Below are 18,458 nucleotides of genomic sequence, written 5' to 3'. Positions count from 1 at the left end.
CCTGTTAAAGAAAGGAGACTGATCCAATGCAGCACAGACATTCGCGTGCCACGCTGTCACGGCCCAGACGCACACCAGTGCGCAATCATATGGGAGCCGCGCTGAGCGCACCTCCAAGCGCGTCTCGCTGCCGGGTATGAGCCCGAGGCTCCAGCGCCATCCATTTTCAGGGCTAGTTGATTCGGCAGGTGGGTTGTTACACACTCCTTAGCGGGTTCCGACTTACATGGCCACCGTCCGTTTTTTTTCTTCTGTTGTGGCATATGCTGCAGGTGCCTGCTCGTTTTTCGTATGTGGGTAACAACATTTAACTATGTATATATATTTCCGAATTGGTTTAACTGCCACCCGCCTGAATCTATTTAAAATCTATTTTTTATTTTTTTCAACCGCCCGACCCGACCCACGGATAAAATCTAATTTTTTTAAATTTCATCCGCCCGATCCGCGGATAATCCACGGACTCCACGGTTGTGCCCGCAAACCGCGCATCTCTAGTCTGCAGGGATACAGTCCGTAAGCACACATGATTGTATTTCTTTATGAAAATAAATAAATAAAATTTAATTTGTCAATTTGTCCATGGGACAAATTTTCAAGCGTTGACCGGTCCGCAGCTACAAAAAGGTTGGGGACCACTGCTCTAGACTACTCGGTTCTGTGCAAGACTCACCGAGCTTCAGCAGCCGCTTGGTGTACTCCATAGCGCTCTCCAGCTCCCCCTGCTGGTAGAGGGCGTAGCTAAGGTAGTCCAGGACGGTGACGGCGTCCACGGCGCCGGGCGGTTCTCCCTGGTCCAGCTGCCTCAGAGCCTGGGACATCCACAGCTCCGTGTGGTAAAAGTCGTTCTCCTGGTACGCCACCATGGCGAGGTCGTAGCAGTCGTCCGCCGTCAGGGGGCTGCGGAGGGAGGAGCTTCCTGCGTCGGGGGCGGGAGTTATGAGTTCCAGGCTCCGGTTCTAACTTGCACCTGGGCCTGACCCAGCCCCGTCACCTGGCAGCTCTCCTTTAGCGAGGGTGTTGGTGTCCAGCTCGTACGTGTCCTGCAGCCTCAGCAGGGCTTCGGCAACACCGGTCTGGTCCACTTCGTTGGGGAAGTGCTGCCTCCCGACGGTCAGGTCGGAGATGAAACCTGAAACCACCGAAGAAGAAACAAGGTCACAATCACACAGCAAATATGTTTTCCAGACTCATACATGACAACCTTCCTGCTTTGCCCAGGCAAAATCCCATATTTTGTCCTTTACCGACATCTTTTTGTTCTCTATTTGTCCATTCCATGAAGAAAAAAATCCTTACCAGCACTGCCAGCGACTGCAGCCTGTAAAAAGTCAGGCCTTGAAAATAAAAGCGCGTTGGTTGAACACAACACTGCACAGGTGACAGTTGTGACAGGCCGCTCACGTCATGTGATCCAATCAAGCCAACAGAGATGAAGGACATGGGGATAACGCAGGGACAGGCATCTAGCGTACACATTTTTTGGCCTGTACTGTATATAAAACTGTCACGTTCAAACACAGGACATCTATTAAACAAGACAAAAGGCAAGGAATCAAACAGAGACAGAATTCAATTTGGACTCAATTGAGGAGAGACATGCGTCAACCTGTAACCTCTTACAGTGTCTTAGCACGCTCTGAGGAAGAAGGTTTTCGTCTCCTCTTTTAATTCAGATGTTCCATGTTCACGCACCAACATATGTCACAGCAGGAATGGTAAGTGTGTAAAAGAGTCATTGTTTTCGGTCGCTTTGAAGTCCAAGAAGAGGATTTCTCGGGCTTGGGCTCTTCCTGGATCCAGCTGGGGCAGGTGTTGGAGGACAATGGATAACCCCTCCCGTCTCCTGACCACAGGGACTTCAAGAGGGCAGCGGGTCGTAAATAGCATTGACTTCAGTTACCAAATAGTTGGAAGAGAGTTTGTGAAATACTTCAAAGAGAGTTCGTTTAACACTTCAAAGAGAGTTCCTCTGGGAGTTGAGCAGATCCTGCCATCTGTCCGTGTTGAAATCACAGTGGCGTTTCACGAGCCTTCTTCCTCTTGTTAGGCCTCGAAAGACAGCATTCATAATACCACGTTTCTTTTGTGATAACTTACAAACAATTATTCCAACAAAAACAATGGAGGTTTTTTTTTTGTTTTTTTTAAAGGGGAACATTATCACCAGACCTATGTAAGCGTCAATATATACCTTGATGTTGCAGAAAAAAGACCATATATTTTTTTTAACCGATTTCCGAACTCTAAATGGGTGAATTTTGGCGAAATAAACGCCTTTCTATTATTCGCTCTCGGAGCGATGACGTCACAAAGTGCCGTCGCATCGGGAAGCAATCCGCCATTTTCTCAAACAGTGAGTCAAATCAGCTCTGTTATTTTCCGTTTTTTCGACTGTTTTCCGTACCTTGGAGACATCATGCCTCGTCGGTGTGTTGTCGGAGGGTGTAACAACACGAACAGGGACGGATTCAAGTCGCACCAGTGGCCCAAAGATGCCAAAGTGGCAAGAAATTGGACGTTTGTTCCGCACACTTTACAGACGAAAGCTATGCTACGACAGAGATGGCAAGAATGTGTGGATATCCTGCGACACTCAAAGCAGATGCATTTCCAACCATAAAGTCAAAGAAATCTGCCGCCAGACCCCCATTGAATCTGCCGGAGTGTGTGAGCAATTCAGGGACAAAGGACCTCGCTAGCACGGCAAGCAATGGCGGCAGTTTGTTCCCGCAGACGAGCGAGCTAAACCCCCTGGATGTCTTGGCTCACACCGTCCCGAAGATGATCAAGAGAAGAATATCGACCCTAGCTTCCCTGGCCTGCTGACATGAGGGTATGTCTACAGAATATATTAATTGATGAAAACTGGGCTGTCTGCACTCTCAAAGTGCATGTTGTTGCCAAATGTATTTCATATGCTGTAAACCTAGTTCATAGTTGTTAGTTTGCCAAACAAACACATACCAATCGTTGGTTAGAAGGCGATCGCCGAATTCGTCCTCGCTTTCTCCCGTGTCGCTGGCTGTCGTGTCGTTTTCGTCGGTTTCGCTTGCATACGGTTCAAACTGATATGGCTCAATAGCTTCAGTTTCTTCTTCGATTTCGTTTTCGCTACCTGCCTCCACACTACAACCATCCGTTTCAATACATGCGTAATCTGTTGAATCGCTTAAACCGCTGAAATACGAGTCGGAATCCGAGCTAATGTCGCTATAGCTTGCTGTTCTTTCCGCCATGTTTGTTTGTATCGGCCTCACTATGTGACGTCACAGGAAAAAAGGACGGGTGGTTAAAATCAGGCACTTTGAAGCTTTTTTTTAGGGATATTGCGTGATGGGTAAAATTTTGAAAAAAACTTCGAAAAATATAATAAGCCACTGGGAACTGATTTTTAATGGTTTTAACAATTCTGAAATTGTGATAATGTTCCCCTTTAAGAGCACTTTATAAGCAGAATAGAGCGACTGCCATTGGCTCCATTTCTTCCTGACTTTTGCTAGCGTTTATTTACGAGTTAGAATGCATTGAAAAAAAGAAAAACATATATATTCTTGTCTTACAAAATGCCAAAAAAGTGCAGTTCCCCTTTACAGAAATGTCCTTATTTTCCCAGGAATCTTTTGAAATGTACATATTGACAGCTATGATGGCGCTAGGCCAGGGGTCCTCAAGTACAAATCTTGAAGGTCCACAAATGTTTTTTTGAAACAGGCTGGGTCCGTTTATTATCGGTCAAGCTTATATAATAGCAGGAGGTAGGTAGTTTAACATTTTCTTAAAATTAACAAAAATAAAATAAATATCCAATAAAATACATGAAATATTTTCTTTGAAACAAAAATAAATAAGAACTTTGAAAAAATTTGTCCTCTGCATTTGACCCATCCCCTTGATCACCCCCTGGGAGGTGAGGGGAGCAGTGGGCAGCAGCGGCGCCGCACCCGGGAATAATTGTTGGTGATTTAACCCCCAATTCCAACCCTTGATGCTGAGTGCCAAGCAGGGAAGAATGCTGGTATGAGCTTTTAAACATAACCTGTTAACTGCTGCCAATCAAATGGTGAATAAGATACTCTTTAGGGTTCATATGTTTGTAAATCTGACTGTGATGAAGTCAGTGCCTCACCAGCCATCAACCTCACCGCACGTCACTGCTCTGTTGCTATTTGTTGTTGTGTCATAGATTTAACAAAAATCTTGCTTGATGTTTCATATGGCTTTTTAAGCCTCGTGATTTCTTTTTTTCTTAGCTCTGAATCATGAGGAAATGTCTCTTCGAATTCGCGGTGCTCTTTCAGATAGTGACGTTTCAGATTTTCACTTTTCACCAGAGCAACAGTAGTGTTGCATAGTAGACACATTGGTCTGGTACTTGCAGTAGGTAGGATGAAAACATATTGCTCTGTCCATTCTTCCTTGAAACGTCGGTTTTCCCTGTCCACCTTTCTTTTACCAGCCTGAGCCAACTTGGAGCATGCCATTGTGATTTGATTCACATTCAGTGACTGACAAGTGAACAGTTAGCGAAGTAGCGATACGAGACAACTGTGTGCCTGCAGCGAAAGGTTCCATGCACTGTGCACATGACCCAGGTGGTAACAGCCTATCAGCGCGTCGTTGTGATAGAGATGACAACCCATACCCCGGAATCAGCCAATCAGAGTGGCGTTCTCTCGCTCTCACTCCGTCTCTCTCTCTTTCTCTCTCTGAGAGAGAGAGAGAGAGAGAGAGAGAGAGAGAGACGGAGTGAGTGAGACACGAGAAGTGTAAACGAAACGTGGAGATATTTGACTAAAAACAACAAAGAACATTGACTTGCGCTAGCGATAACTCACAGATAAATACAATTATTATATTTTTTTATAATAATTATAATTATAATATATTTTTACTATAATTCGTGCTGGGTCCGGACGGACACGTCGCTGGGTCCGGACATGGACCGCGGTCCGCCTGTTGAGGATCACTGCGCTAGGCTATTTTGGGTAAGCCATTTTCTATGTGACCCCACTGTAATTATTAAATGGCTGTCTTCAAGGTTACGATTGGCTGAAATGGTCTTACAGTTTGACGTCACAATCAATTTTTCATATGCGCTATTTGGGATGTATTTGATATTTCTTGCAAAGATACAAATAGCTGTTTGAAACAGCGACTCGCCGTCAGACACGTTGGTGAGCACCAGAGTCTCCACCTCGGCCCATTCGCTACGGAGCCTCTTCATCAGCTTAAAGGCGTTCACGGGATGTCCCAGGAAGCCTTCGGGGTCTTGCAGGGCCAGGCCAGAGAGGTCGTCCAGGTACTCGGCCCACCTAAGTAAGTAAGTACATTTTATTCATAAAGCGCTTTTCACAGATAAAATCACAAAGCGCTGTACAAAACATAGGAGAAGTAAAACAACAATTCATCATAACAAGTGGATTAAAAATGATAGTTAAAAGGTGCATTAACACTCTTAGCTTTACTAAAAAGAGAGGTTTTCAAATGTTTCTTAAAAGTGTCAATACAGTCAAGATCAAGGAGGGACTGGTGCAAGTTATTCCAGAGTCTGGGAGCTACAGCCTGGAATGCCAGGTCTCCACGGGTTTTAAAACGAGTTTTGGGGATCTTTAGAAGACCCTGGCCCTATAGGGATCTACTGAGGGGTCTCACCATGCAACGCACGGAAAGTTAGGACTAAAATCTTAAACTCAATGCGGAATTTAACTGGAAGCCAATGAAGACTGGATCAAATGGGGGTGATATGGTCTGGTCCGGGTGCACCGGTCTAAAGTCTGGCAGCTGCATTTTGTAACGTTAGAATAATTATGTGTAAGTTATCACACAACTCTTATACTTAAAGGCCGTTGCTATAGTTGTTATCAATTGTGCTGAAGTTGTACTTTTCTATCTGTGCAAAGACACAACTTGTGGTCTTGCTATGCGAGTTTTCTCTTGTCCGCAGTTTGGTTCCAGACCCTGCCCGCTGTCAGCCAAGGACGGACATCGAGTACCTTGGCAGCGGACAGGACAGAGACAGGGCGAAATCACGAGTGTCAGCACATTTCCATTCTGAATAATCATGTATTGTGTCTACTGGGGCTTCTTGCAGCCACAGTGATGTTAACTAGGGACCTCCCAAATAAATAGAGGAGCACGTGGGACTGTACCTTAGAGCGTAGGGGGAAACTGTAACTGAGTGTAAAGCCCAATACGTCTCTCCCCATGAGTAAAATTCAACTCTGTCTCTGCTTGATTCCTTCTTCTTGTCTTGTGTAATAAGATAGTTCTGTGTTTGAACCTGACAACCGTCTGAAGTCTCTTTAGTGTTGACTTGTTGAAAAGAGTGAATTGCAAAAGTCAATGTGAGACGAAATGAACGCGTGAATGATCATTTCCAGATCCAATTTTGACAACAAATTTCTCACTTTAGAAATATTTCTGAGATGATAAAAACAGTTTTTGGTCAGTTGACGACAGTGACCCTCCAAAGACATTGACTGATCAAACACAAGCCCAAGGTTTCTGAGGCTATGTCTACACTAGGGATGTCCTGATCCGATATTTGGATCGGATCGGCCGCCGATATTTGCCAAAAAATGCGTATCGGCAAGGCATGGGAAAATGCCGATCCAGATCCAGTAAAAAAAAAACTCCGCTCTGTGTTTTCCAACGCACCGATTTAAATAATACATTCCACTTTTCTGCTGCTCCCTAATTTCCGTTTCGCATTTTCCAGCACACCTTCAACACATCCACAGGTCTGTGGATTATCACGCAGTTGCTTTTAGCTGCTGGCATTACACGACAGGCTCTTCTCACTCTTTCCTGTGTCTCCCTCTCACAGACAGCAAGCGCACCTTCTTACACACGTCACGTCATACGTCACATACGTATACGTCCTCTCCCAGCAGAGACGTAGCAGCATGGCTAACGTTAGCTGTGATGCTAGCGCAGCCGTGTGACCAACGTTCTCTCTAAGGTGCAATTGCGCACTGCTCAAACGTCCTCTGCGCATAGCAATTATATGCCACGCACAAAATCAAATAAAAAAATAAGCGCATAACAATTTTCGACACACGGACACGACAGAGAAAACAGTTTTCGTCATCATTGTTCAAATATTGTAACGTCTGTCGAGACGCTTATCTCCATTCGGTGCCACACGTCCACACCATCAAAATGCAGAGGCAAACATTTCCAGATCAACACCGTATGAAAAAAATTGTGATTTTTTTTTTTTAGTTGTGATTTCCTTCTCTGCATGAAAGTTCAAAAGTAGCATATATTAATGGAGTAAGAAAAAGAATGTTTTAATGTAGACATGCAAGCCTTGAAAGAACATTTTGAAAATCAAGACTACATTTCCTGCAAATGGGTGCATTTCTACCCTATATTTTAACTTTAGATTTATTCTCATATCAAACTCTTTTGGCTGTCTTTTTGACACTTACATCCGGCGCCCCCCTCCACACCCTGGATTATAAATAATGTAAATAATTCAATGTGATTATCTTGTGTGATGACTGTATTATGATGATAGTATATATCTGATAGTGTATATCTGCATCATGAATCAATTTAAGTGGACCCCGACTTAAACAAGTTGAAAAACTTATTGGGGTGTTACCATTTAGTGGTCAATTGTACGGAATATGTACTTCACTGTGCAACCTACTAATAAAAGTCTCAATCAATCAATCAAAACACATAGAATCATCATACTGCTGTGATTATATGCATCAAGTGTTCATTCAAGGCTGAGGCAAAATATCCACATGTATATTGTGTATCGCAATATGGCCTTAAAATATGGCAATATTAAAAAAAGGCCATATCGCCCAGCCCTAGTTCAATGATGCCATTTCTGTTTGTCATGTATAATTTTGTCTATTTTGTGTTTATCCTTGAATAAACAGGTCAGTTTCTTGTTACCAACCATTGTGTATTATTCAAACTCCCCTAATTCAGCTGGCTAGTTGTTATCAAGAGTACTAAAACCCTTTTCAACATGATTCTGACAACTAAGTAGGCTAAATAACTTTAAACTTTAATACATGCTCGGATAGGCCAATATCGGTATCGGATCGGAAGTGCAAAAACAATATCGGTATCGGATCAGAAGTGCAAAAACCTGGATCGGGACATCCCTAGTCTACACTAAGCCGGATAACCCCTTAAAAGGAATAAATATTTAGCCTAAGCCCCGTTTCAGCCACACTAAAATATAATTTAAGGTCCCCCTCCTCGGACAATTGTTTACACGCGCAAGTGCGCCGTGTATTTCTTGAATCTCCGGCTCTTAGCTTTGTATGGACTCATTGAGACTTTCTTGTCTCTCCTTCTCACAGAGACATAAAACAAGCGCACCTTCTTACATACGTCACAAACATACGTGCAACGTCATACGCCCTTGCGGAGCAGAGAGGTAGATACATGGATAACATTAGCTGTGGTGCTAGCGGAGTGGTAATACGAGAGAAAGAAGGTGCGAATCTGGTAACAAATGAAGGAATTAAGGCTGAAACGACGCGTCGACATCATCGGTTACGTAAATACGTCGACGCCGTTTTTGTGCGTCGGCGCGTCGCATATTTACGTCACACTACTTTACTGTCATGGCGGAGCGCAAAGCAGACGATGCGAGCGAGGGGAAAAAAGCACGCCAAAAGTCGTCAAAAGTGTGGGAGTATTTCAATAAACGGCCTAATAATGTTGTTGTATGCACACTGTGTCGAGCGGAAATGGCCTATCATAGCAGCACAACGGCTATGAACGAACATTTGAAAAGAAAACCCCCGACAGCGTTCTTGCCATCACCATCAACAAGTCAATCGTCCGCGTGCGTATACGTTGTCATTATTACACAAAAACATGAATGTGTCATTTGTATCTGCGTTGTAAATTCATAAACTAAAGCACCGTTTCGCTCTGAGAGGCGCGTTTGGCGTGCCTGTTCAGTGTTTACAAAGACGCGCTCCTCTTTAACGCTGTGGAGAGGCGGCGGCGGCGAGCGAGCGGCGAGGCGGGGCGCGCCGGGAGCGACGCCGCAATCGTGCCCAGGTGCGCGATCCGCGCAGTTGGAAGAGAAAAGACTTTGTGTAAAATTAAAAGATTGTAAACCTGGCAAAGCCGTCTGGCGTTCAGTCTGTCGGTCCTGAAAGAACCCCACGGCACAAGACGTGTCACAAACGCTAACGTTAATTAGTTGTGCAAATACCTTTTACAACATTAACAGTTACATATACTATGTACAAACCAACAATTAACTTTCACTTTAATCATACTATCATTGTTGTGTTATTAAGCAAAATAAGCAATACTTTTACTTTTGTTGAAATGTTTACACTGTACACTTTTTTGTATTGGATGTTTAGCTTTATTTTTGCACATTTTAGCAAATAAGCAATACTTTTACTTTTGTTGAAATGTTCACACTTGTTACAGAATATTTCCGTTTTGCACTTTTTTGTATTGGATGTTTATCTTTATTTTTGCACATTTTAAAGCAAAATAAGCAATACTTTTACTTTTTAAATGCTTATACTATTCCAGAATATTAAGATTTGCACTGGATGTTTACTTTTATATTTGCACATTAAAAAGCAAATAAGCTACTTTTAATTTTGTTAAATGTTAAAAGTTTTAAATGTTTACATTGTTACAGAATATTGTGTCATGTTGTTGTCAATGTTGACTGAGTGGCCATACTTTTTTTTTTGTAAATAAAAGCCATGCCTTTTGAAAAAACTGGCCTACATTTATTTTTTCCTCTTCATTTTAAATATAAAAAAAAATCGGTAAAAGGAAAAATAATCTATAGATTAATCGAAAAAATAATCTATAGATTAACCGATTAATCGAAAAAAATAATCTATAGATTAATCGATAGAAAAATAATCGTTAGCTGCAGCCCTAGAAGGAATAATTAATTCCCGAGAAAAACAGCACGGGGTCCATCGTCTGGCGGTGGTTTGGCTTTAAGCGGGAATATGTCAAACAAGTGTGGGGCAAAGGCGTTGTTACAAAAAGTAGCACCTACTGCTAATTTGTAGCATCATTTGAAAAGTCACCCGCGAGAGAATGAAGAGTGCTTGAAACTCCGATGAGCTTATGTAACGAAATTTCGTTCTTATCTGAACTGTAAAGTTCAAATTTGAATGATAATAAAAAGGAAGTCTAAGTCTATGTCAACATCTCCGTTCGGTGCCACACCCACAAAATGCAAAGCAACCATTTCCACATCAGCACCGTATGAAAAAAATAGTCAACAACAAAAGAGATAACGTCCGCAGTAGGGATGTCCCGATCCAGGTTTTTGCACTTCCGATCCGATACCGATATTGTTTTTGCACTTCCGATCCGATACTGATACTGACCGATACTGGCCTATCCGAGCATGTATTAAAGTTATTTAGCCTACTTAGTTGTCAGAATCATGTTGAAAAGGGTTTTAGTACTCTTGATAACAACTAGCCAGCTGAATTAGGGGAGTTTGAATAATACACAATGGTTGGTAACAAGAAACTGACCTGTTTATTCAAGGATAAACACAAAATAGACCAAATTATACATGACAAACAGAAATGGCATCATTGAACTAGGGCTGGGCGATATGGCCTTTTTTTAATATTGCGATATTTTAAGGCCATATCGCGATACACGATATATATCTCGATATTTTGCCTTAGCCTTGAATGAACACTTGATGCATATAATCACAGCAGTATGATGATTCTATGTGTCTACATTAAAACATTCTTCTTCATACTGCATTAATATATGCTACTTTTAAACTTTCATGCAGAGAAGGAAATCACAACTAAAAAAAAATCACTATTTTTTTCATACAGTGTTGATCTGGAAATGTTTGCCTCGGCATTTTGATGGTGTGGACGTGTGGCACCGAATGGAGATAAGCGTCTCGACAGACGTCACAATATTTGAACAATGATGACGAAAACTGTTGTCTCTGTCGTGTCTGTGTGTCGAAAATTGTTATGCGCTTATTTTTTTTATTTGATTTTGTGCGTGGCATAGATTTGCCGTGCGCAGAGGACGCTTGAGAAGGCGCGCACCTTAGCGGGTGCGCTAGCATCACAGCTAACGTTAGCCATGCTGCTACCTCTCTGCTCGGGGAGGACGTATACGTATGCATATCTGCCAACTTTTGAAATCAGAAAAACCTAGTAGCCAGGGTCCAGGGGCCGCAGGTCCCGGTAGGTCCAGGACAAAGTCCTGGTGGGGGGTTCAGCTTCGCCCCCCTGACGCAAAATGATTATTAGCATTCAGACAGGTTAAAATGTTGCTAAAACCATCACTTTTCTATCAGTCACAGTGACTTTTCAAAACAAAAATATTACAGCAAAAATCATATGGGTTGATTGACATGTTTATTCTGTAAGCTAACTTCAATAGTTTGAAATTATTTTGACAGTTAATGCCAGTTATCCTGTCAACCTTTCACAAGACTTCAATTTGTTCATTGAAAGTATAAACAGTATAAACACTTTTTACAGTAAACAAATGGTAAAACAGTACGGCGTGGCGCAGTGGAAGAATGGCCGTGCGCGACCCGAGGGTCCCTGGTTCAATCCCCACCTAGTACCAACCTCGTCATGTCCGTTGTGTCCTGAGCAAGACACTTCACCCTTGCTCCTGATGGGTGCTGGTTAGCGCCTTGCATGGCAGCTCCCTCCATCAGTGTGTGAATGTGTGTGTGAATAGGTGAATGTGGAAGTAGTGTCAAAGCGCTTTGAGTACCTTGAAGGTAGAAAAGCGCTATACAAGTACAACCCATTTATCATTTATTTATTACTAAACAATTCCATTAAAAAAAAAATTGGTGTCATTAACTTTCTGTCCAAGCTTGTATAATCTACTGCCTTGTTCAATTGTAAAAAATATTCTGTGCCTAAAATTCACATTTCTATCACAATTATCATACTGTAAACATGGTAAGCTAACTTCATTAAAAATAATAGTCCTGTCAATAGCATGGAATTACAATTCAAATGTAGTTTTTTTGTAAGCCTTTCAAAAGAATTCAAAATATGAAAAATGAATGAAAATTAATTTAAGCCATCAGACACTTGAAAAGTGGCACATCACATCTCTAATGTAATCATTTTAACTTTTCAACAGAAATAGCACTGCAAAAATATTAAGGACATACTTCTGTATTTTGGTAGTTATGCTGTCAACATTTAACAAGATTTCTTCAACTTGGACTTGAAAGCATAAATAGTATAAACACTTTTAACAGTATAACAGTACTAAACAATTCCAATAGATAACATTGGTGTCATTACCTTTTTGTGGCTAAAATCCAAATTTAGCAACGGCATTAGACTTGTGTTTTTTTGTCCCAACGTGGTCTTTTACATCGCTAATTCCTCCGTGTCCGATCGAAAAATCTTGTCTGCACAAGGTGCAATTCGCGTAGTTTTCACCCTTTTTGGAACGGATAATTATTCCCGGATAGGCTTTTGAATATTCTTCACGGAATGACTGCGGTTTTCTTTTCGGTTTAAGACTCGTTTGCGATTTTTCTCCGGCTGATTTCATGATCGTTCGCTCGTTTGGAAACAATGGCAACTGGTGCCTCGTGCTTGGCAGCGGTGCTATAAATAGTCTCGCGCATGGCATTCGGAATGGCTCGACAGGAAGTTACGGGAAGCAGTGTCGATTGTCATTGTTGTTACGCGATTTCGTGAATAAAACTTAAAAAAAAAAAAAAATTTTAATTAATGAAAAACCGTATTTTTTATCACTGTAACCCGTAATAGGTTGATGAAAACCGTACTAATTACGGGAAAACTGGAGTAGTTATGCAGGTATGCGTATGTGACGTATGACGTGACAGTATGTGACGTATGTCGTGACAGTATGTGGCGTGTGTAAGAAGCCGCGCTCGCTGTCTGTGAGAGGGAGACACAGGAAAGAGTCAGAAAAGCCTGTCGTGTAATGCCAGCAGCTAAAAGTAACTGCGTGAGAATTCACAGACTTGTGGATGTGTTGAAGGTGTGCTGGAAAATGCGGAACGGAAGTCAAATAAAGTGCACTTTATTTGTTTTAAACTATTGTAGTGGCGTTCTGTACAAAAAGTGCACTTTTAGTGTTGTTTTTATATACCATCTTATTGACATCATGCACAAAAGTGCACTTTATTTGTTTTAAAATGTCTCTGACAATCTTGCACTTTCTGTTTTGAAATGACATGAATGTTTGTGCCACTGCTTAATAAATACACTTTTAGTTGTGATTTCCTTCTCTGCATGAAAGTTTAAAAGTAGCATATATTAATGAAGAAGAATGCTTTAATGTAGACACATAGAATCATCATACTGCTGTGATTATATGCATCAAGTGTTCATTCAAGGCTAAGGCAAAATATCCACATATATATGGTGTATCGCAGGGGTGCTCATTACGTCGATCGCGAGCTACCGGTCGATCTCGGAGGGTGTGTCAGTCGATCACCAGCCAGGCATTAAAAAAATAGTCCTAAAAATCAGCGATCATAAATCTTCACTATGACGTCACTTTCGTCACTTGATTGACATTCACGGCACCCGAGGGTCTTCTGAGATGACGCTGGCTGCTGCCGGATCATTAAAATTACCGACTGGAAGGCGAGAAACACTTTATTTCAACAGACTCTGGCGCCGTACCTGTCGTCAAAACTCCAAAGACCGACTGCACAGTTGCGCTAACAAAATAAGAGTCTCAGAAAGCTGGCGTGCACAAGCTAGCAAGCTACGGAGTTTGCCGACAATGTATTTCTTGTAAAGTGTATACAAAGGAGTACGGAAGCTGGACAAATAAGATGCCAAAAACCAACCACTTTCATGTGGTATTGGACAGAAAGGAGGACTTTTTTCTCCTCCATTCGAAAATGCGGACGTTTTTAGCACCACTGTCTGATTCCAATCAATGCAAGTCATCAGAATCAGGTAATACACCAACTTATATTCTTGTCTTCATGAAAGAAAGGAATCTATATGTGTTTGTATTATCTTTAAACACCTTTAACTTGTTAACAATATTAACTATATGTGTTAAACATGCTTGCATTATCTTTAAACACCTTTAACTTATTAACAATATTAACTATGTGTTAAACATGCTTGTATTATCATTAAACACCTTTAACTTGTTAACAATATTAACTATATGTGTTAAACATGCTTGTATTATCATTAAACACCTTTAACTTGTTAACAATATTAACTATATGTGTTAAACATGCTTGTATTATCTTTAAACACCTTTAACTTGTTAACAATATTAACTATATGTGTTAAACATGCTTGTATTATCATTAAACACCTTTAACTTGTTAACAATATTAACTATATGTGTTAAACATGCCTGCATTATCTTTAAACACCTTTAACTTATTAACAATATTAACTATATGTGTTAAACATGCTTGTATTATCATTAAACACCTTTAACTTGTTAACAATATTAACTATATGTGTTAAACATGCTTGTATTATCTTTAAACACCTTTAACTTGTTAACAATATTAACTATATGTGTTAAACATGCTTGTATTATCATTAAACACCTTTAACTTGTTAACAATATTAACTATATGTGTTAAACATGCCTGCATTATCTTTAAACACCTTTAACTTATTAACAATATTAACTATATGTGTTAAACATGCTTGTATTATCATTAAACACCTTTAACTTGTTAACAATATTAACTATATGTGTTAAACATGCTTGTATTATCTTTAAACACCTTTAACTTATTAATAATATTAACTATATGTATTAAACATGCTTGGAGAAGGCATTCGACCGTGTACCCCGGGAAGTCCTGTGGGGAGTGCTCAGAGAGTATGGGGTATCGGACTGTCTGATTGTGGCGGTCCGCTCCCTGTATAATCAGTGTCAGAGCTTGGTCCGCATTGCCGGTAGTAAGTCGGACACGTTTCCAGTGAGGGTTGGACTCCGCCAAGGCTGCCCTTTGTCACCGATTCTGTTCATAACTTTTATGGACAGAATTTCTAGGCGCAGTCAAGGCGTTGAGGGGATCTGGTTTGGTGGCTGCAGGATTAGGTCTCTGCTTTTTGCAGATGATGTGGTCCTGATGGCTTCATCTGGCCAGGATCTTCAGCTCTCACTGGATCGGTTCGCAGCTGAGTGTGAAGCAACTGGGATGAGAATCAGCACCTCCAAGTCCGAGTCCATGGTTCTCTCCCGGAAAAGGGTGGAGTGCCATCTCCGGGTTGGGGAGGAGATCTTGCCCCAAGTGGAGGAGTTCAAGTACCTCGGAGTCTTGTTCACGAGTGAGGGAAGAGTGGATCGTGAGATCGACAGGCGGATCGGTGCGGCGTCTTCAGTAATGCGGACGCTGTATCGGTCCGTTGTGGTGAAGAAGGAGCTGAGCCGGAAGGCAAAGCTCTCAATTTACCGGTCGATCTATGTTCCCATCCTCACCTATGGTCATGAGCTTTGGGTTATGACCGAAAGGACAAGATCACGGGTACAAGCGGCCCAAATGAGTTTCCTCCGCCGGGTGGCGGGGCTCTCCCTTAGAGATAGGGTGAGAAGCTCTGCCATCCGGGAGGAGCTCAAAGTAAAGCCGCTGCTCCTCCACATCGAGAGGAGCCAGATGAGGTGGTTCGGGCATCTGGTCAGGATGCCACCCGAACGCCTCCCTAGGGAGGTGTTTAGGGCACGTCCGACCGGTAGGAGGCCGCAGGGAAGACCCAGGACACGTTGGGAAGACTATGTCTCCCGGCTGGCCTGGGAACGCCTCGGGGTCCCCCGGGCGGAGCTGGATGAAGTGGCTGGGGAGAGGGAAGTCTGGGCTTAGGCTGCTGCCCCCGCGACCCGACCTCGGATAAGCGGAAGAAGATGGATGGATGGATGGATATATATATATATATATATATATATATAAATTCTAGCTGTCAATATACTCCTCCCCTCTTAACCCCCCCCCCCCCCCCAACCCCCCACACCTCCCGAAATTGGAGGTCTCAAGGTTGGCAAGTATGGTTTAAAAGTAGCATATATTAATGAAGAAGAAAGTTTTAATGTAGACACATAGAATCATCACACTGCTGTGATTATATGCACCAAGTGTTCATTCAAGGCTAAGGCAAAATATCCACATATATATGGTGTATCGTGACATGGACTAAACATATCCACATATTAATTAAAGGCCATATCGCCCAGCCCTAACTCCCAAGAACTCAGATAAAAAGAGAAACTCTGACTCTGAAGTCCACACAAACACACACTTGAATGTAAAATGATTAAAAAGGTGTCCATACTTTTTAATCTGCTCCAATTTGTTCTCCTCGGCGTGGATGTAATCCTTCAGCGAGGCCAACAAGTGCTGTTCTGTGTACAGAAGGTCCGTCATGTGACCTGCAAGAAAACACACTTATTAAATAAAGTCATTATACACTTCAATCAACTCTGTGTCTATCTTTGTTTCACCAACAGACGTGAAGAAGGCGTGGAGGGCCGAGCAGGAGGCCATGAACACCAACAACAACAACAGCCGGGCCGCCATCTTGCACATGCTAAGATGCTAATGCTAAGAAGTCAATCCACTCCACACTGCTGCGACTTCACGATAATATCGCTCGGACATTTAATGTCTAAGCTGAGACATCCACAACGTTGGTAACATTTGACTCCATGTCGGTGAACAAAATAAAATGAAGTTAATATGTGTGTTAATTGTGTACTTCTTTCACAGCGACACGCCTAAGCCACGCCCCCTTCCCGCCTTCTTCTTTCTTTTATTGGCGGTTGGCCAGCGAGGTTGCCAGGTGTAAAATAACAAATTATCATACCAGAGAAAAATATTATATATATAGACCATTTTGCAACAGTAAACAACAGTGTACAGCAGACCTGGGAAAATTAAGGCCAGACATTCCCAAATATTGTTGTGTGTGTGTGGTGTTCGGGTCTGTGGGACCCGTTTTCATTTTTTATTAAAAGAAAAATTATACAATTATTAATTTTTCAAACTGAGACTCACTGACTTTGGCTCATTTTCTGTGAAGAACATATATCAGAATACATATTTAATGACAAAACACCATACACCCCAGCTACACATTTCTATTACATATAAGACATACTTGCCAACCCTCCCGGATTTTCCGGGAGACTCCCGAAATTCAGCGCCTCTCCCGAAAACCTCCCGGGACAAATTTTCTCCCGAAAATCTCCCGAAATTCAGGCGGACCTGAGTGACGTGTTGACAACCTGTTCACACGTCCGCTTTCTAGGGTGACCATTTCCATGACACCAAAAAGGAGGACATTATGCGGCATATCAATAAATTACTATGGTGTACATAGGACTCTGGTATACTCTTTTTTATAGTACAATTTTGAGTGGTTTAAAGATGATGTTTGTGTGGCTGAATAGGAAAAAATATTAAAGTCAAGTGTTTGTTAACAGTATTTGTATTTATTCAATACATTGTGGTGTTCAAAAAGTGACCACTGAGATGAATCTTTTCAAGTGCAGAGTGCCACAAAGCATAACATGTGTGGACTTAAATGTAGTTAACATATATAATAAAAAGAAAAATGCCACAAAAAATGTTCCACATCAACATCAAGGCTGCTTGCTGCATATCTGGTTGCGTTATGCAGAATATGGGCCAAACAGTTTGCAGGGAGCACATCTTTTTGGCTCAGTTTCAGCTTCTGATACACACTGTTATGTTTGCCACAATTGACACTGGCATTGTCTGCTGCATATGCAGACATGTTTTTCACCTCTAAGCCAGACATCTCAAGTTTTGCCAGCAGCTGGTTTGTTATGGCTTCTGACGTTTCGTTGCTGTCACTATAAAAATCCAACAGGACATGTTGGATGCCTTCATCAAAGTGAAAATACCTTACCACGATGGGAAAACACTTGTTTGTTCCTTTATTTGAGGCGTCGGTTGCCACGGAAAAGGGTAGGTTGTTTTCTTTTATGTAGTCGGTATGTTCCTGTACCGAATAGTGAGCGATGACGTTCTCGCACAATGCCTTGGCTTTTGTTCGGCCACAGGCCATCCCTTTAGCTGTGGGATAGTCACTGAAAATCTCCCGGTCCATTTTCATGCCGCAGTCTAAACTTCTGTAGGACTGGTGATGCTTTACAGCAGTGGTTCTCAACCTTTTTTCAGTGATGTACCCCCTGTGAACATTTTTTTAATTCAAGTGCCCCCTAATCACAGCAAAGCATTTTTGGTTGAAAAAAAGAGATAAAGAAGTAAAATACAGCACTATGTCATCAGTTTCTGATTTATTAAATTGTATAACAGTGCAAAATATTGCTCATTTGTAGTGGTCTTTCTTAAACTATTTGGAAAAAAATATGTAAAATAACTAAAAACTTGTTGAAAAATAAACAAGTGATTCAATTATAAATAAATATTTCTACACATAGAAGTAATCAACTTAAAGTGCCCTCTTTGGGGATTGTAA

General features: G+C 41.7%; 1 protein-coding gene across 2 annotated transcripts in view; it reads right to left on the bottom strand.

Annotated features, from left to right (window-relative positions):
* Window positions 1-16,747, bottom strand: part of LOC133574474 (prolyl 4-hydroxylase subunit alpha-1-like) — a 37,624-nt gene extending 20,877 nt beyond the window's left edge. For both annotated transcript variants that reach the window (XM_061926631.2, XM_061926632.2), the window contains exons 1-5: window positions 16,456-16,747; window positions 16,287-16,383; window positions 5,164-5,315; window positions 995-1,132; window positions 674-919 (exon numbers count right to left, since the gene is read on the bottom strand). In XM_061926631.2, the coding sequence (XP_061782615.1) occupies window positions 674-919; window positions 995-1,132; window positions 5,164-5,315; window positions 16,287-16,383; window positions 16,456-16,540 (718 nt within the window). In that variant the 5' untranslated portion in view covers window positions 16,541-16,747. The remainder of the gene's footprint in view (window positions 1-673; window positions 920-994; window positions 1,133-5,163; window positions 5,316-16,286; window positions 16,384-16,455) is intronic.
* Window positions 16,748-18,458: the final 1,711 nt, after the last annotated feature.

This window comes from Nerophis lumbriciformis, linkage group LG32, assembly GCF_033978685.3.
Source record: "Nerophis lumbriciformis linkage group LG32, RoL_Nlum_v2.1, whole genome shotgun sequence".
NCBI classification, from domain to species: domain Eukaryota; kingdom Metazoa; phylum Chordata; class Actinopteri; order Syngnathiformes; family Syngnathidae; genus Nerophis; species Nerophis lumbriciformis.
Note: the sequence above shows the minus strand (reverse complement) of the source record. Positions and strands in the feature narration are given on the sequence as shown.